Here is a 20,571-nt window from a genome sequence, read left to right on the forward strand (position 1 = left end):
GGTTAGTACTGCTGCCTCATAGCTCCAGGGACCCGGGTTCACTTCCTGCCTCGGGCGATGGTCTATGTGGAGTTTGTACATTCTCCCCGTGTCTGCATGGGTTTCCGCTGGGTACTCCGGTTTCCTCCCAAACCCAACAAATGTGCAGATCAGGGGAATTGGCCATGCTAATTTGTCCATAGTGTTAGGTGCATTAGTCAGGGGTAAATATAGGGGAATGAGTCTGGGTGGGTTACTCTCCGGAGGGTCAGTGTGGACTTATTGGGCCAAATGGCCTGTTTACACACTGTAAGTAATCTAATCTAATATCTTGAGTTGACCTTCAACCAGGGGAAAACAACATTCCTGCTTCAAGTTCCTGATACTACAGATCTGGTCAGAGTGATCAGCCTTGGAAGGGGGCGTCATAATGTTTCCATTTTTCACAAAGACTTAAGGGCACATTTAGATTAGATTCCCTACAGTGTGGAAACAGGCCCTTCAGCCCAATAAGTCCACACTGACCTTCTGAAGAGCAAACCACCCAGGCCCATTCCCCTACATTCACCCCTGACTAATGCACCTAACACTACAGGCAATTTAGCATGGCCAATTCACCTAACCTGCACTTCTTTGGACTGTGGGAGGAAACCAGAGCACCCAGAGGAAACCCACGCAGACATGGGGAGAAGGTGTACACAAACAGTTATCCGAGGCAGGAATTGAACCCGGGCCCCTGGTGCTGTGAGACAGCAGTGCTAACCACTGAACCACCATGCCACCTAGATGCCTGCCTATTGGGGATAGACCCCTGTACAGAATGGGTTTGGGTGTGGGGTTATTTTGGGTGAGGAGGTGACACGGGGTCATCCACTACTGGGTAAATCATTCTAATTCTAAAATTTTCTCCCAGTCCCACAGTGGCAGCTTGAAAATGGAACCAGGGAGATTTTGTCCATCATTTTCATTGCTCTAAATGTAGCTAACTGCCAGGGAATTAGTTTCAACTCAAATTCTCAAAGCATGGACATCTCCATTATCCATGAACTTCTCTTGACACAATTTGAGGGATTTTTCAGGATAAATTATTGGGAGGTAGCAATATTTTCATTAATTCACTTAAATGATTCCTGTTTAGATTCAAGCTCTACCAGTGAATTGCTGCTAAATACTACAGCACTAATAATCCTGCCTATATAATCAGTGACCTGATTTCAGATCTGAAGATGGGTTGGCACTGCATTTGATCAATGAGTAAGCGGATGTAAAAATATTCATCAGATCATTCAATGCAGAATTGTAGTTGACAATGAGTTAAAATACCGTCAACATTCATTCTGTTTCTGTTTAATCAGACTAATATGACAGTAAAAGAAAATTCAATCCACTGTTCCAGATAGACTGTGTCAGTATGTCTCATTGTTTCTGTATCTTCATTTGCACTATTTAAGACCTGAACAAAGATAGCAAAATAACCACTTTGGAATTTGTTTCCTTAGGGGTTAACATTACCGAATTTTAATTTATGCAGAAATACATATACAAAATGAACTTCTTTCTATTTTAAATGTGATGTGACACCTCCAGAAGAAATTGTAATAATGCCTATTTAATACTAAAATCAGAACGGAGTTGCTATATGAACTTTGAAACTGCATTGTCCTGAATTGGTTAATTCCTCAGTACACTGTTGACAATGTCACATCATTATTTGAGCAATGATGTTAATAAAATACCACAGTTCATGAAATGGAATTCAATTATAAAAGAAAATTGTGTCACTTACTTGTGTATCTGTTATTAAAATCAAATGAGCTGATTAGTTTTAAATGCTGGATCTGTACTTAATTACTGTTGTGCAACAAAAAGATGCTTTGCATAACATTCTAGTTGGCTGAGAGCTAAGCCAAGCAGCTACAATTGCAATTATGTTCCTACTTTTCAGGCAGGCTGCTTTTCTTGATAATGGAGAAGTTTTCAAACCAGGGTCACCTTGCGCTAGTTAAATCTGCTTCCCCAGCTGGTTGTAAAAAGAATGAATTTCTATTTTACAGCAATAGAAGAAGCAGAACCTGAGATCACGTAAATATTGAATGGAATTGTTGCAACTTCCAGACGCTAACTTTCCCAATTGGAAGAGGATCTGTATTTTTGCTTTGTCTTGTGGAATCTTGCATCAACCCTGAATATTGCACAATAGTACAATTTGACAGCAGGTTGCTCAAGAACTGTCTGAATTTATCACGCATTTGATTTTAAGTTTGGAACGTTGACCACGATATATGAAACCAAAAGTGCCTTCAAGGGAAGCTCAGTCCACATTAGGTTTATGGCTGATCTGACAAGCCATTTATTATCATGATTGCTTTTTTTGCTATCACAATTATTCATGAAACACTGACCGTGCCCAGGAATATGCAAAATTTTAATTTAAATTTGTTACTTAAATTTGTTAAGTCTTTGAAGACTTAAATTTGTTCATTTAAGTCTTCATTTGCAATTTCTTAGTGCCATTGCAACCATTTGTTAGATATTGCAAATATTTTCAAGAAACTACTGTCTCAATTTTCTTTCAGGTCTGTAGGATCATAAGATCCCAACAATGTGGAAACAGGCCCTTCGGCCCAATAAGTCCACACTGACCCTCCCAAGAGTAACCCAGCCAGACCTATTCCTCTGCCCTGTTGTCCTATATTTATCCCTGATTAATGCACCTAACTTACACATCCATGAACACTATGCACAATTTAGCATGGCCAGTTCACCTAACCTGCACATCTTTGGATTGTGGGAGGAAACCAGAGAACCTGCAGGCACGAAGAATGGGCAAACTCGATACAAACAGTCACCCAAGACTGAAATCAAACTCAGGCCCCTGACACTTATGAGGTAGTAGTGCTAACCACTAAGCCACTGTGTAGGGTTAACAAATATGTCGGAAAATCAAACAGCCTGTATTCATGCCTAGCCTCACATAGGTATGGGAGACACCTGTCAAGGCAAGTCAGAGACATAGGAACAACAAAAAAATCAGAGTGGGCTGGAAATGGTTCGGAAGCTGTTTCATATCTTCTTTTCAAAACTAGAGTAAAGATAAAGGTAATGACTATGCTTAGTTCTTTTGTATTATTAAATAAGTTTATTATGGACAAAAATCATCTCTTATTGTATAACTGACTGTGTGTGTATGTCTCTCTCTATATACTCCAGGGGTGTACCACCCTCCATCCTGCATATGACTATATTCTGTGCATATATTTCTCTGTTATATTTCTCTCTCCCTCTATCTATCTGGTGTATGTGTGTGTCTCTCTATTTTGGTGTGTTAGGGTTAGAGTTGCCATCTAGTATGTACCAATATCTGGTATGTGTGTGTATCTCTCTCTCTCTCTCTCTATGTGTGTGTTGTATGTTGATGTCCTGTACATTTGGCATCGGTCCATGCCAACCAAAATGTCAGTCCATGCTAACCCCACTTCCCTGCACTTGGCCCACATCCTGCTAATGCTTTCCTATCCATGTATTTGTCCAAATGTCTTTTAAATGTTGTTAATGTATCTGCCTCAACCACTTCCACTGGCAGCTCATTTCATATGCGTACCACCCTATGTGTTAAAAAGTTGCCCTTCAGGTTCCCTTTTATTCTATTGCATCTAACCTTAAACTTCATCCTTGATTCCCCAACTCTGGAAAAAAGACTGAGTGCATTCACCCTATCCATTCCTCTCATAATCTTATGCACCTCTATAAGGCCCCCCCTCAGTCTCCTATGCTTGAAAGAAAAATGTCCTAACTTGTCCAACCTCTCCATATAACTCAGACCACTGAATCCAGACACCATCCTTGTAAATTTCTTCTGCCCTCTGATAACAAGTAACCAAAACTGAACACAATACTCCAAGTGCGGCCTCACCAACATCCTGTACAACTGCTACAAACTTCCAAGCTTCTATACTCAGTGCCATGACTGATGAAGGCCAATGTGCCAAAAGCCTTCTTCACTGCCCTGTCTACCTACACTTTCAGAGAACTGTGAACCTGAACACATGGTGTGTATGTCTCTGTCTTTTTGCAGTATTTAACCATTTTCTTCTGTTTCTTTTCTTTGCATCTATATGATTCTGAGATTTTCATAGAATCCTTAATGTATAGAAGCAGGCAATTCAGCCCATCGAGTTCACACCAACCCTCTGAAGACCATCCAACCCAGATAAACTCTATCCCTATAACCCACCGTTCCAATGGCTAAACCACCTAGCCGACACATCCCTACACAAACCGGAGCTCCCAGAAGAGAGACATGGGGAGAATGTGCAAACTCCATAGAGTTACCCTAGGGTGGAATTGATCCCAGGTCCCTGGCGCTGTGAGGTATCAGTGCTTCTCTACGTCTGTTATTTCAGATTATTTCTGATTTTTTACCAATATGCGCATTTGCCTGCTCACTGTGTATATTTATAATATATTATGTGTCATACACTAATGTGTCATGAACTATGTGTAAATAAGTGTCATAAACTATATTTTTGTTTTGGAAGATGGTTCTGTTATGAAGGACTAACATTATTATTGTCACTGGTCACTGAGGCTTAGCTAAAGTGTGACATACCTCATGATCAATGTTCTCCAAGATCTAGGGTTGATCTGTTCTGCCAGGTTATCACTGAGATATTGTAATGACAGAAACCTGGCCCTCTCTTTGTTCTCTAAAGGGATATTTTCAATGAGGATTAATCCAAAATTCCCCAACTCCTGAGAAATGTCCAATGCCACCTGCTGAAATGTATGTGGAGATTGAACGAAATCAGAATTTGGATCATTTAATGATCCCTAGCATTTCTAGTTCAAATCCCTAGCATTTCTAGTTCAACACCGTTTAATGTCCATACTCACACACAAAGGTAAGTGACCTAGACAATGTACTGAACTGAATGTGACAAATCTCAATAAAAATCTCCAGGAGAGGACAAAGAAAATAGACTGCATAGTGTAATTTTTTGAGAGGATACTTAGCAAATTGTTAGCAAGTAAATTTATGAACTCTGCTCTAGATCAATGCTGTCAGATCATTTTGGTAAATAATCAACGCATCAGAAAGCATTCAGTGTAAAAATAAGACTGAACATGAACATTGTTAATGCAGATAACAAGGTATAAATCAGTATGGTGGCCAATGGTTTTAACTGCCTTTTAATATTAATTCAATGTGCTATGTTGTTGCACTAAGTGAAGAAGGCTACAAGATTCTGGGCTCAGTTCTGGACTACATTACCTGATGAAAGCAGTTACAATTAGCATATTGGAGGGCTGGGGGGAGAAAAGAGTATCAGGTAACATGCCTACTCATAGTTTCTCCGCAGTCCCTCATGTCAGGCAAGTATAATATTGGGCTCGACTGCATTGTTCCAACAATTGGATCGGACACCACCACCCATTTTCTAAACTGATATGGGAACAATGGCCAATTAAGAGAGGGACTGGAGGAATGTCAGCACTTAACCAAACATGGAACAGAAAGTCAGCAAGAAAAATAATGTGTATGATAGGATACTCACAGATAAGGAATTTATACTATTAATTATGGAAGATCTTGGGCTGACATGATAAGTTTACACAGGTCACAATCTTTGGCTTGGCATAATCAATATTAGTGACTGAGAGCATAACTAATGAAGCCTTAAATTCTGACCTTGGTTAGTTTCATGGACTGGGAATGATCATGATGGATTAATCAGTGATAAAGTGTGAACTTGACAGTAACAAGCTACTGCAAGTACTATATTGGGTACTTGCTGTTTCTCATCTTCTCTTCAGCAGTTACAAGAATAGGTTTTGAAACAGGGTGACAGGTAGTTAATGATGTCTCACAAATCCCAGGAGGGGAACAAAAATCCTTACATTTCTCTTCTTTTGACTCGATGAAGTTGAATTCCTTTGTTGGTTTCTGACAAGATTCTTTGTAGGAAAGAAGTCTGGGTATGGATGACTTTGTGGAACCTTCAGACAAGGAATAGTTAAAGAGAGAAACTAGTGTCCGTCTATATTTGTTCTTTATTTCCTTTGCTGACCTGTACAGGTCTCCAACAAAACAATAACAGATTGGATTAAGGGAAGAATTGGTGAGACCAAGCCACTGAGCAAATGGTCTAAAATGCATGATCCACTCTGAAGATGTGTTGTCGCTCCGTGAAACATCTTCAGTGTTGAAATCTAGCCAGATATCCACCACATAGACAGGTAACCATGAAAGGGCAAACAGAATCACCAAAGCCACCACCATTTTGGCAATCTTTTTGCGAATTTTCAACCTTGAGGCTGGAAGGGATTGACTCCTGGAGTCGCAGTCTTTGAAGTGACTGGATGTGCTCCACAGTTTGCGCCAAGTGAGAAAGCATATCACTAAATTAAACAGCACAGGCAAACCGTAGAGAGCACAGAACAGGAGAAAATTGTAGGCTTGCTTCAACTTGACTTGGGACCAGACCTCGCTGCAGAAAGGAACCCCAAATGTAGGGTCAATCACCTCCAACTTATTTGTAAAAATAAGAGGCAGGCAGATTCCAGACGAAAGCAACCACACCACGAAAATAATCCAAAAGATTTTTCTCCAGGTAAAGAATGATCTGGCATTGAAGGGGTCGTGGACATTATAGTACCTGTGAACACTTATAACAGTGATGCTGAGGACACTGGCTGACACTGACACAGCCTGGGTGAAGGGAGCAGCCCTGCACATGAAGTCACCATAAATCCATGCTTTGTAGATCTGGTAACCCAGGGTGGTGGGCATACACACACAGACCACCATCAGATCACAGACTGCCAGGTTGATGAGCAAACTGCGAGTCGCACTGACCCCAGATATCCTTTTGTTCCGCTTGTTGGTCAGTACTTTGATAGACATTATGTTCCCAACCAAACCAACCGCGAAAGAGATGGTGTACATCACCGTCAGGGCGATAGTGGGAGGCTCCCGGATAGTTAACAGGATGTCGCCCAGGTCCTCATGCATGGAAGTATCCGGGACGTACAGGGAAAGATTGTGTCCTGTGAAATGTCCAACCAAAGGCAAGCTGGAGTAGGGGCAGCCGAGTGAGGAGTTCATTCTCTTCAGCATTGTTGGAGAGGCAAGTCCCGTTCGTCCACAGCAGCAGGATGACGGCGGGCGGTGCTGTGCTGTGCGGTGCGCGGAACTCTCCTACAATACTGGCTGGAGGCAGCTTTGAGCGATCATTTTCAGTGCCTGACGCTTGTGGCTGTGATCCGCTGCTCTCAGGGTACGGAGTTCAGAGCTGGTGCTGAAAGGACAGCGACAGTGCCCACTCTGTCGGCTGCAAGGACTGGGAGCCACTGAGCAGACATCTCTCACCGCTGCCTCAGACTTCCACATCTCCAACACTGGGATAGCTCATTGGCTTAACGCTGCTTTCTGACAGAGATAGAGAGAGTGCACCGGAACCGTTTTTCCTGCCTCTATCTCTATTCTGGATCTCCACTTCTCCCTGGGCTTTCATCCAGTTAGTATTTGCCTGTTTATTGCTGCCTGATTGTATATCCCCATCGCCTCTTTGCATGCTATCTTTAATGTCTTACGTGCTCTTCTCTCTCCTGAAGTTTAATCCTCCCCGAGCTCTCTCTGTCTTTTTCCTCTGCGGCTTGATCCTTCCTGGTTCTGAGCTCTCATTCCTGGCATCAGTTCGTTTTCGCGTTTCTCTCCCGTGAGTTTTTTTTTCTCTGACCCTTTTACCTCGTTGCTTGGCGTCAATCAGTTGTTTCTGCTGTTCCCTCCCTTGCTTTGGCCAGCATTCGTTTCCCCATGTTTGCAATGACCTCGTGTTCACTTTTTTTTATTTCCAGTGCCTTGCTCAAACCATGTGCACACGGAGAGAGACTTCCACCGCCTCAGGGATCTCACCAGACCAAACCCTGCGGCTCAAATCCCTCAGAAACCGCAGACCTCCAGCGGGAATGGTGACAGGAGGAACTTTCCTGCCGGGTTTCCAAGCTGTTGGAGCTGGGAGCTGCAGAGAGCTAACTCGCCTCTTGCTCAGTGTTTTCATATGAACTGCTCACTCCGTGTTCCAGCCTCTGTCACTGATCCTGCAGAGTGCTGAAGCAGCCGAATTCCTGTTTAACAATAAGTTGTGGATGCTACGCAGAGAGAAACTCTCAGCCGCGGGTTCACTGGACTGTGCTTTTGTCTCTCAGCCTTAATCTTCACGTCTTCAACTTCACTTTACAGAGGAGAGGGAGAGAGAGATACCATGAAACTCCGAGCTCCCAGTTCAGCCTCCAATCTAATGCTATTTCAAGACCGCACTGTCAGAGGTGCTCTGTTTCCGAGACAGAACCTGGACAGCTGCTGTCAGCATTGAAGGAAGAGCAGAAAGTAGGGTGGGGAGCTCTGCACTGTCCCAACCAGCATGTATCATAGAATTCTCAGAGTACGGAAGCCGGGCATTCGATCCATCGAGTCCATACTGACCCTCCAAACACCATCCTGCCCAGAATCTACCATGTAACCCTGCATTTCCCATGGCTAACCCAGCTAGCCTGCACACCCCTGGACACTACAGGCAATTTAGCATGGCCAATCCACCCAAGCTGCACAATTGAAACGTGGAGCTTATTCAAGGACTAGCTACTGCAGGCCTCTGTACCTCTCAGGCAGGGAGGATGTGGTTGAACGAGGGAGCAGTGGTTTATGAAAGAAGTTGAATCTCTTGTCAACAGGAAAAAGAAGTTGTATGCTAGGATGAGACGTGAAGGCTCAGTTAGGGTGCTTGAGAGTCACAGGATAGCCAGGAAAGACCTAAAGAGAGAAACTAAGAAGAACTAGGAGGGGACATGCAAAGTCGTTGGCAGAAAGGATCAGGGTAGCACGGTGGCTCAGTGGTTAGCATTGGTGCTTCACAGCATTAGGCTCCCAGGTTCAATTCCAGCCTTGGGCGTCTGTCTGTGTGGAGTCTGCACATTCTCCCCGTGTCTGCATGGGTTTCCTCCGGGTGCTCTGGTTTCCTCCCACAGTCACAAAGATGTGCAGGTCAGGTGAATTGGCCATGCTAAATTGCCCCTAGTGTTAGGTGCGTTAGTCAGAGAGAAATGAGTCTGGGTGGGTTACTCTTCGGAGGGTCGGTGTGGACTTATTGGGCTGCAGGTCCTGTTTCCACACTGTAGGGAATCTAAAAGAAAACTCTAAAGCTTTCTATAGGTATATCAGGAATTAAAGAATGACTAGAGTAAGATTAGGGCCAATCAAGGATGGTAGTGGGAAGTTGTGCATGGTGTTCAAGGAGATAGGGGAAATGCTAAATGAATATTTTTTGTCAGCATTCACACTAGAAAAAGACAATTTTGTTGAAGAGAATACTGAGAAACAACTTACTAGACTAGATGGGATTGAGGTTCACAAGGAGGAGTTGTTAGCAATTCTGGAAAGTGTGAGAATAGTTAAGTGCCCTGGGCCAGATGGAATTTACCCTAGGATTCTCTGGGAAGCCAGGGAGGAGATTGCCGAGCCTTTGGCTTTGATCTTTTTGTCGTCATTGTCTACAGGAATAGTGCCAGAAGACTGGAGGACAGCAAATGTTGTTCCCTTGTTTACAAAAGGGAGTACAGACAACCCTGGTAGTCATAGAACAGTGAACCTTACTTCAGTGTTGGATAAAGAGTTGGAAAGGGTTATAAGAGGTAGGATTTATAATCATCTCAAAAGAAATAATTTGATTAGGGTTAGTCAACATGGTTTTGTGAAGGGTAGGTCATGCCTCACAAACCTTATTGAGTTCTTTGAGAAGGTGACCAAACAGGTGGATGAGGGGAAAGCTGTTGATGTGGTGTATATGGATTTCAGTAAGGTGTTTAATAGGGTTCCCCATGGTAGCCTCTTGCAGAAAATATAGAGGCATGGGATTGAGTGTGATTTAGTGATTTGGATCAGAAACTGGCTAGCTGAAAGAAGACAGAGGGTGGTGGTTGATGGGAAATGTTCATCCTGGAGTTCAGTTACTAGTGGTGTACTGCAAAAGTCTGTTTTCAGTCCATTGCTGTTTGTCATTTTTATAAATGACCTGGATGAGGGCGTAGAAGAATGGGTTAGTACATTTGCAGATGACACTAAGGTCAGTAGAGTTTTGGATAGTGCAGAAGAATGTTGTAGGTTATAGATGGACATAGACAAGCTGTAGAGCTGGGATAAGAGGTGGCAAATGGAGCTTAATGCGGGAAAGTGTGAGGTGATTCAATTTGGAAGGAGCAACAGGAATGCAGAGTACTGGGCTGAGATTCTTGGGAGTGTAAATGAGCAGAGACATCTCGGTGTCCAGGGATATAGATCCCTGAAAGTTGCCACCCATGTTGATAGGGTTGTTAAGAAGGCAAATGGTGTGTTAGCTTTTGTTAGTAGAGGGACTGAGTTTTGGAACCATGAGGTCATGCTGCAGCTGTACAAAACTCTGGTGCGGCCACACTTAGAGTTTCGCATACAGTTCTGGTCACTGCATTATAGGAAGGATATGGAAGCTTTGGAAAGGGTTCAGAGGAGATTTACTAGGATGTTGCCTGGAAGGCCTTACGACAAAAGTGTATGGGACTTGAGGCTATTTTCATTAGAGAGAAGAAGGTTGAGAGGTGACTTATTTGAGACAAATAAGATAATCAGAGGGTCAGATAGGGTGGACAGTGAGAGCGTTTCTCCTTGAATGGCGATGGCTAACACGAGGGGACATAGCTTTAAATTGAGGGGTGATAGATATAGGACAGAGTCAGAGGTAGTTTCTTTACTCAGAGAGTAGTAAGGTCATGGAGTGCACTGCCTGCAACAGTAGTAGACTATCCAGCGTTAGGTCGTTGGATAGTCATATGGGCGAAAATGGAATAGTGTAGGTTAGGTGGGTTTCAGATTGGTTTCACAGGTCGGCACAACATCAAGGGCCGAAGGGCCTGTACTGTGCTGTAATGTTCTATGTTCTATCTTTAGACTGTAGGAGAAAACAGGAGCACCCGGAGGAAAACCGTGCAGACATGGGGAGAATGTACAAACTCCATGCAGATAGTCGCCAGAGATCCCTGGTGTGGTGAGGCACCAGTGCTAACCACTGAGTCACCATGCCACCATGCATTAACATCACTAAATATTCTTGTCACTGATTGCTTTGCTTTGTTTGGGTGTTTGCTCTGCGCAAATTGGTTGTGTGTTGCCTATAGTACTTCCAAAGTACTGCATAAGTTGTAAATCCCTTCTGGCAGTTATGAAACTATTAACAGTGCTATATGAATGCAAAGCTTCCTTTAAACAATGCATTGTTTCGCAAGGTAGAATAATCTTGTTAGTCAAGGACAAAATACTACAAACAGCAGAAATCCGAAATAAAACACCAAAAATGCTGCTCATGGGCATTTAATCTTCTACAGATGCTGCCTGATCTGTATGTTGTATTGTTCAAAATGATCCTAACCAGTCTCCATTCATTTACTATCGTCTGCTAGTGTGACTCTTCTGACAATAGCTATAGACTGATATATGGGTGGCACAGTGGTTAACACCACCAGGGACCTAGGTTTGATTCCAGCCTTGGGCGACTGTCTGTGTGGAGTTTGCATATTCTCCCTGTGTGGGTCTGTGTAGGATGCTCTTCAGAGGGTTGGTATGAACATGTCGGGCCCAATGATCTGCTTCCACACTGTAGGGATTCTATGAAATATTTAACCATTAACTTGTGTTGTTTCTTTCAAACTGTTCCTGTTGTACTTGGTATAACCTAGCCTGCACATCCCCTGGAGACCACAGGGCAATTTAGCATGATCAATCCATCTAACCTGCACCTCTTTGGACTGTGGGAGGAAACCTGAGCACCTGAAGGAAATCTGTGTAGACATTGGGCGAATGTGCAGACTCCACACAGACAGTCACCTGAGGCTGGAATTGAACCCAGGTCCCTAGCACTGTGAAGCAGCAGTACTAACCACCGAGCCACTGTACCTCCCAGTAGGTAGTACAGTTGGAAGATTAAGAGTATACAGTCTGACGAGCCCTTGAGTTATTATAGTGGTACCTGAAACTATAGCTATTTAGTTGATATTTTATATCCCCAGCAATTGTGAAATTTATGAAATCCTTGACTCAGGCTGGCTTTTTAAATGATGCGAAGGAAGCAGAGAGTGAGAAAGAGAGAGCAAATCTTCTAGATCGTGCTGTTACCAATCAATTTTTCTTTCTCACCACTGTCCTTCCATGCAGCCAATGAAATATGGTTAGTTTGTACATTCCTGTCTCTAACTTAGCGAGGAAGGTTATCAAAAATTACTGAAGGATCTTGATCAGATGGGGATCTCCTTTATTCTAATGAAAATAAACCTAACCTACTCAACCTCTCTTCATAGCTAGCACCTTCTATACCAGGCAACATCCTCGTAAACCATCTCTGCATCCTCTCCAAAGGGTCCACATCCTTTTTGTAATGTGGCGACCAGAACTGAACACAGTATTCTAAATGCGGCCGAATCAATGTCTTGTACAATTTTAACACGTTTGTCAAGTCTCTCATCTGTTAGAGTGACCACGTTATACTGGTCTGATGATTGGCAACAGCATTTCAATACAGATAAATGTGAGGTGTTGCACTTTGGAAAGTTAAACTAAGGTTGAACTTATACAGTAAATGGCAAGGTGCTGATGAGTGTTGTGGAACAGAGGGACCTAGGAGTACAAGTACATAGTTCTTTGAAAGTGGTGTCACTGGTAGACAGGGTGGTGAAGAAGGCATTTAGAGTGCTGGCCTTCATCGGTCGAGACACTGAGTGTAGGAGTTGGGACGCTATATTACAGTTGTATAAGTTATTGGTGAGGCCACACTTGGAGTATTGTGTGCAGTTTTGATCATTCTGTTGTAAGCAAGACATAGTTTAAATGGAAAAAGTGCAAAGAAGATTTACAAGGATGTTGCCAGGGCGAGTAGGCCAGAGATATAAGGAGAGGTTGGTCAGGATAGGACTTTATTCCTTGGAACGCAGGGGAATGGGTGATCTTATTGCGGTGTATAAAATCATGAGGAGCATCGACAGGATAAATGCATAGTCTTTTTCCCAGGGGTGGGGAATTGAAAGCTAGAAGGCATAGGTTTAAGGTGAGTGGGGAAAGATTTAAGAAGGACGTGAGGGGCAACTTCTTCACCCTGACAATATTACATATCTAGAATGAGCAGCCAGAGAAAGTGGTTGAGGCAGGTACAATAGTAACATTTAAACCATATTTGGATAGGACATGGATGGGCAGGTTTAGAGGGGTATGGGTCAAATGTTGGTCAGTGTTGGCACTATGGTCAGCATGGACCAGTTTGAGCCAAAGGGCCTGTTTCCCAGCTGTATTACTCTATGACTCTAACTACATTCTTCGCATACTGGATATTTGCAGGCAAACCTTTCAATCCAAGATGTGCAATTTATCAGAAAAAGACATTACTGGAAATGGTGGAATGTTTATACTGCTGAGTTTACATCAAACCAGAAATCCATAAGCTTTCATTTTGATTTTGTTTCAGAAGGATCAAGAGTTCCGTTCTGAATGGAGATAACTCTGAGAGGAAGAGTCAAGCTTTTGCCCCGTGAAGCCAATCACTCTCACCAAACTGTTTTCGTTTGTGGAGCTTCTATGCCAGAGAATTGAATAAAAATCTTCAAGTTGTTAGAACTGAGAATCTTTAGGCTAATAGACTCTGAAATGAATGGTTAAAAAGGTTTTTATCTTCAAAGTAAAGGTAAACAGGAGTAAGTTAAGTAATACCTCAGAGTTGGGATAGGGGTGAAATTTCTCTGGAATTGATCATCAGTAGTTTTGGTAAACATGTTGAAATTGTATTTTGCTGTTTGTGTCAAGATCTATATATGTAGCTTTGTTTGTGGTCTTCCTTTGTTTATTCATGCACAGGATATGGACATCCCTGGCCAAGCCAGTGCTTATTACCACAAAGCATGCCAGAAATCACAGCGGACCAGACAGCATCCACTGAGGGAGTTAAAAATCACACAACACCAGGAAATAGTCCAACAGGTTTAATTGAAAGCACTAGCTTTCTGAGCACTGCACCTTCATCAGGTGGTTATGGAGTACACAATTGTAAAACACAGAATTTATAGCAAAAGTTTACAGTATTATGTAACTGAAATTACACATTGAAAAATACCTTGATTGAAGGAACAAGCCCTTCGGCCCTCCAAGCCTGAGCCGATCCAAATGTACTGACTAAACTTGTCGTCCAATTCCTAAGCATCTGTATCCCTCTGTTCCCCACATACTCATGCATCTGTCCAGACACATCTTAAATGAATCTACCGTGCCTGCCTCTAGCACCTCTGCTGGCAACGCATTTCAGACACCCACCACCCTCTGTGTAAAGTACTTGCCGCATGTATCCCCCTTAAACTTTTCACCTCTCACCTTGAAAGCATGACCTTTCGTTATTGATTCCTTCACCCTGGGAAAAAGCTTATCTCTATCTACCCTGTCTGTACCCTTCATGATTTTATATACCTCAATCAGGTTCCCCCTCAATCTCCTTTATTCTAATGAAAATAAACCGAACCTACTCAACCTCTCTTCATAGCTAGCACCTTCTATACCAGGCAACATCCTCGTAAACCATCTCTGCATCCTCTCCAAAGGGTCCACATCCTTTTTGTAATGTGGCGACCAGAACTGAACACAGTATTCTAAATGCGGCCGAATCAATGTCTTGTACAATTTTAACACGTTTGTCAAGTCTCTCATCTGTTAGAGTGACCACGTTAGTTTCACTTCTTTCATATGTAAATCACAAAACTTTTTTTAGAAGTTACATTCTCAGGTAAACTTTAACAATTGATGTCAGCCCAGATAATGTGTTGAAGGTGTTAAGCCCCCTGTGTGCTGTTCTCTGTGCCGTACTGTTTAGACTGATTCTAAACTAAAAAATAAGCACTGAGGCTGTTGCTGTGATGCCATCATTGTGGGGGATGCTGGTGTAGAGTGCTGAAACATCCATTGTGATGAGGAATATTCCTGATTTGATTGGTCCGTAGGTGCTGAGTTTCTGTAAGAAATCCGGTGTCGCAAAGAAGCTGGGGATCCCCTGTACAATGTACAATGTTACCTCATTTTTTAGATTAGAATCAGTCTAAACAGTACGGCATAGAGAACAGCACACAGGGGGCTTAACACCTTCAACATATTACCTGGGCTGACACCAATTGTTAAAGTTTACCTGAGAATGTAACTTTTAAAAGAAGTTTTGTGATTTACATAAGAAAGAAGTTAAACTAACATCGTCATTCTAACAGATGAGAGACTTAACAAACAATCAAGTTATTTTTCAATGTGTAATTTTAGTTACATCACACTGTAAACTTTTACTATAAATTCTGTGTCTTACTCCACAACCACCTGATGAAGGAGCAGCGTTCTGAAAGCTAGTGCTTCCAATTAAACCTGTTAGATTATAACCTGGTGTTGTGTGATTTTTAACTTTGTACATGCCAGTCCAACACTGGCATCTCCATATCATATCCACTGAGAGAGAGAGAGAGAGCGAGAGAGAGCAGGGTAACTTTTCATTTCTATAAATGTTGTCCCCTCTACACTTCATGTCCGCTCTGGTGAAGAGTCATCTAGAATCAATACATTAGCTTGGTCTCTCTCCATGGAAGCCACCTGACTTTTTTGATTTTTTTGTCTTCAGTATAAAGCAGGAATGTTGTGGTGAAGTTTATTGCACAGTTTGACTACCAAAATGTCTTTGTGTATTGCTAAGAATATTTATGGGAGTAAAAGACACAAAAGTTGGTTACTGGAATTCTTTGACTAAGGTTTAACTGAGATATTGGTAGAGACATTGAAGGAAGAAATAAGAGAAGGATTCCATATGGTAATGCTTAAAGTGATCCATTAACATTTAGAATTAAAAGGAAGTTTGATATGTCATCGAGAATTAGTAAACATCTAGTTAAATATAAAGCAATTGATTTAATGACAGAGAGGGAATTTAAAGAGTCGAGCTAGAGGAAAGAAAGAGAGAAATGCAATTTTAAGGTTTTGATCTTCAAAGGGAAAGAGATTTAGACAAGAAGACTTTGAGAAAGAAGAGTGTTGCTCTCTTATATCTAGCAAAAGAACTGTGCGTCGACTCTTACTAATAGTAAAGCAATAATATTTGTTAATTTGACACAATTAAAATTGGACAACAAATACATTATGGTCTAATGATAAACACTACAAATCTATCTTATGCTTTAACTTAACTTTGATGATCATATACCACCACACTAGAACTTAGCCAGGCTCCACGTAGTGGCGTCACCTGGTCTTCTTTTGATAGTATCAGAGTTGTGTTTCAGTGTTTATTCTCGAGTTACCACTCTCCACTTACCACTCAGGTTATCACCCCTGAGGAATTCCTATACTCATGCCCTTTTGGGAGGGTCTTGATGAGTATCTGCTAATGCATAGATCAGCTTCAATCACCCTGATTGATCAGACTCAGCCAAGTGTTGGGATGCTGATGGCGGGGTGGTCTTTAAATGCCCATTATTGGAGGTGCTGGGTGCACGTAGCCTCCTCCAAATAAGGGTGCAAGGCACCTCCACGCCTGGACACACCTCAATGTTTCCAATTGTCCCGAGGATGACATTCAAACCCAAATTCAGCTGTGTAGGATCTGCAGCTACCAGGTTTGTTTGCAAACGGTCTGTTGGGAACTGTGGCCTGTTCTGCAGTACGTGGATTGACACGGTCACTTTGGTCAAGGCTGGGTTCCATTTCCCAGCATGCTTTAATCATTGACCATCTTTTGTAACTCCATGATAAGTTCATTCTTTTAGATTAGATTAGATTAGATTACTTATAGTGTGGAAACAGGCCCTTCAGCCCAACAAGTTTTGAGTGAGTTAAAGTGAGTACTGCAGATGCTGGAGATTAGAGTCAAGAATGTGGTGCTGGAAAAGCACAGCTGGTCAGGCAGCATCTGAGGAGCAGGAAAATCGACATTTCAGGCAAAAGCCCTTCATTATTTTGAGTGACTCGTCCAGCCACAGACCCTCCTCTTGATCCTGAATGCAAAGCATGATGGGTCACATAATAAAAGACCAACCTCTTTTGCGGTGAGTACATGATCATCCAAACTCAAGCAAAGCAGAGTATACACTTAAACCACTACACTGTTACAGATAGCATATGAGAATCAAGCAAACTAATAAAATTAAATAAACAAGGAGAAATAAGCAAATACAAAAACAAATTCATAAGTGAGCAACAGAAAACAAGTTCTTAACAAAAAATGAAAAACAATGAAGTAATAAAACTCCACAAGAGCAACAAAAAAAATCAACAAATACAGCCAAAAATAAAATTAATTACACAACAAACGTTACCAAACCACAAGAAAAATAATTCGTAATGAAAATGTTTTAGAAAGAAAATTTGAAATTGAACAAGCATTAGAAAATCAGGGAATATTTTATACATTAGAGAAATGGCCAAATACAAGAAAAATTTATACGGATAAAGACTCTCTAGGCCGAACCAAATATTTACAAAGCTTCAATAAGCTTGGGGAGACCAGAATTTGAGTGAGGTCTCCAGACCTGGTCTGTTTGATGTCCCGTGAGTGTCATTCCCGATGACGATGACTATCCTGATGTGATATATAGTAGGACCCACATATCCGGAGATTCGGTTTCAGTTATCTGCAGATTAATGCGGCCGGAAAATATTATATGGAACATGCCAGAAATAATTCCGGATCTGCCAGGGAGGTAAATTTCCCATTTAAATGATAAGGTTTGTGAGTATCCACGGTATCAGGCATCTGCAGTCGGCCTGGGAGTGCATCACCTGCAGATACGGGGGTCACCTCATCTTGATTCCATTCCACACAGTCAACATTATCCTGGGGAGACATCAAGGTCATTTCTGCTGTTATCTTTGTCTAATTTCTGAATAGTTTTGAACTCGCCCACTCTCTTTTTTGGAGAGGAATGGAAACCGAATGTGGAATGTTGAATTGGGTTTAGAGGTCTGGTAGTCTCCACTTTGGTTTCTAGTGGTAGGGGTGAAGATTGTTCAAGCGAACTGACCATGATGTGGTTAGGGAAGACTAAAATGAGTTGGTCATGACAAGTTTAGACAAGTGAAGATAAAGTTGCCCTGCTTGAAGGGCTAAGACGAGGCAGTCAGCATGACCAGTGATTTAAACTGAAGGCGATCTCAAGAGACTGATGATTTAAATATAAATGAAACTGAGCAGCAACCACAGAAATGTAACCTGGTTAATCCCACCAGCATGCACAGAAGTAAGACTTGGACAAAGTGTGAGTTGCATGCAAGTTTGGAACATCAGAAACAGTTACACTCTGCCATGGGTGGCTGTTTGGAGCTGTTTCATCACCTGGACTAGTGTCAAATAGGCACCCAACAGAGAGTCATCAGTGTGTTCTGAATCCTCTGTCTCTGGGGGTGTGATCATATTGAACCCTCCTGATTTCTATGTTTGTGTTGACTTATGCCCTCTATTGGAGACATCTGGAGTTACTGTCTGGTCATCTGAGTTAGTCTGTTTAGTCTGTACTAGGTATTTTGTATTCATGTTGCGGGCATGCCGTTAGGAGTTTGACTTATAGCAAGTTGAGAATGCTCAGTTATTTCTGTCATGTCTGTGTGGTTAGCGAGCGATTCCAATCTGTAAGGTAGTCGCCTACTGGGTCACTTAAAATGGTCGGTACCTTGGATGTGGAAGTCGCTGTTGGTGGCAGCGAAAAAAGTGCATCATTTTCGTCGGGGGATTGGACTGAGGATATGTCGTGGGATGTCCTTGATGTTGTTATTTGGTCTAGGGCAGTGTCATCCATCATACATATAGTAAGGTGGCGAGAGTGTTGAGTATTAAATCTTGAGGTATTCAGAGTTGTCCGGTATCCCAAAGAAATTCTGTAGGGTGGCCTCCTACCTCACTATTGCACTTTGTGTCAGAGACCCACACTGGGGAGGCAGAAGCCTAACACCATCATGCAGATGCCTCATAGGTTGGGTGTGAGGTGTACATGGGTTGGCTAGTGTCCATGGACTGCAGCTTGCCGAGTGGGGCCTTCTAATAGGAGTTGATATCTGCCTCTATCAGATCTAGGTCCCCCTGTGGTTGGTGGTCCCTGTGACTGCAAGTATGGCTGCGCATGGGCTCAACATTCCCATGCATAGTGAGCTGCATGCCTGCAGTGGTAGCACAGCACTCGCACTCAGGGCATTCTTTTGAGAACCCATGTCTTATTGTAGCTTGGCTCTGTGGGATCAAAGTTCACAAAGGCCTTCCTGTTCTCTTCAGTGGCATGGGAAACTGGGGTCGTAGCCCACTTAGCCTTGAATAACTGACCCCTGTTTAAATCACCGTAGACTCCTGTAAAGTGTACCTGTAAGTGACCACCAAAGGCAGTCAGGTGTTCCCTCTTCTTTTGCCTACAATTGTTTAACCTGTCTATGGGGTCTCCCTTATTATAGCCAATTGCAGTCAGGATCACCTTGTTCACATTTGTGAGGATTCGGCCCCCCATACGTTTAGTGGATTTGGGATTGTGGACAGCACTAAATGACTTAAACACATTACGATGAGTTTTACATCCTCTCTCTCGTCCAGCCTGTGTCCCCAGGGGTGCTGAAGGAGTTGTCTCTTCTGATAAGGGCGGGGGTGGAACCCAATCCTCCGTGCATATGGCTTATGGCACATATCTTCCCTGAGCTCATCTCAGTCTATTCCTTGTTCTTCTCCTTCCTCTCTAACCCCTCCATATGCGCATATTATTCCATTGTGGATTGAGAGCTGTGCTTTTAATTTCTCCATCTCCTGCAGGCACTTGATGTGGTCTGAGGCTGCCTGCCTCTCTTCTCTGTCTGCATGGTCCAGTACTCTTTGCTCCTCAGAGTTGTGTTCACGTGTGCATGACAGTGTGTCTCTGTGTATGTTTGTGAGTGTGTGTATGTGTATGTGTGCGTGTGTGTACATTTTAATGCTTAAGCATATATATTTTTATCATTCAAATTGTTTGTTAATAACTTAGATTCCCTACAGTTTGGAAACAAACCCTTCGACCCAACAAGTCTGCACCAACACTCCAAACAGTAACCCACCCAGACCCATTCCCCTACCCAATATTTACCCCTGACTAATGTACCTAACACTATGGGAAATTTAGCACGGCCAATTCACCTGACCAGCACATCTTTGGACTATGGGAGGAAACACAAGCACCTGGAGGAAACCCACGCAGACACGGGGAGAATGTGCAAACTCCAGACAGACAGTTGCCCAGGACAGGAATTGAACCCGGGTCCCTGGTGCTGTGAAGCAGCAGTGCTAACCACTGAGCCATCATGCTGCCCCTCCAGAATAATCTTTGTATCTTTATTTGAATAAGGTTTTTTTTGATAATAAACCATTTATTTGTTGCTGACTATTGAAACCTGGCAGACTTGTTCTTAACTCTAGTTAAAGTTCAAATATACTGTAACCAGTGAAGATGTGGAACTCGAAAAGAAAAAAGTGACCTTCCACCCTTGATTGTAACAATCATCTGACA

At 42.6% G+C, this 20,571-nt stretch overlaps 1 protein-coding gene across 1 annotated transcript; it reads right to left on the reverse strand.

Annotated features, from left to right (window-relative positions):
• Positions 1-4,167: 4,167 nt before the first annotated feature.
• LOC122560374 (gastrin/cholecystokinin type B receptor) lies at positions 4,168-8,505 on the reverse strand. The gene has a single exon (XM_043711011.1). It carries the CDS (start codon positions 7,094-7,096, stop codon positions 5,756-5,758), a length of 1,341 nt encoding a protein of 446 aa, XP_043566946.1. The 5' UTR covers positions 7,097-8,505; the 3' UTR covers positions 4,168-5,755.
• Between the last annotated feature and the right edge of the window lie 12,066 nt (positions 8,506-20,571).

Source organism: Chiloscyllium plagiosum, chromosome 21, assembly GCF_004010195.1.
Source record: "Chiloscyllium plagiosum isolate BGI_BamShark_2017 chromosome 21, ASM401019v2, whole genome shotgun sequence".
NCBI lineage: Eukaryota > Metazoa > Chordata > Chondrichthyes > Orectolobiformes > Hemiscylliidae > Chiloscyllium > Chiloscyllium plagiosum.

What these genes read in the sequence shown, in the direction of transcription:
- LOC122560374 (XM_043711011.1), bottom strand. Translation starts at nt 7,096, where the DNA reads ATGCTGAAGAGAATGAACTCCTCACTCGGCTGCCCCTACTCCAGCTTG.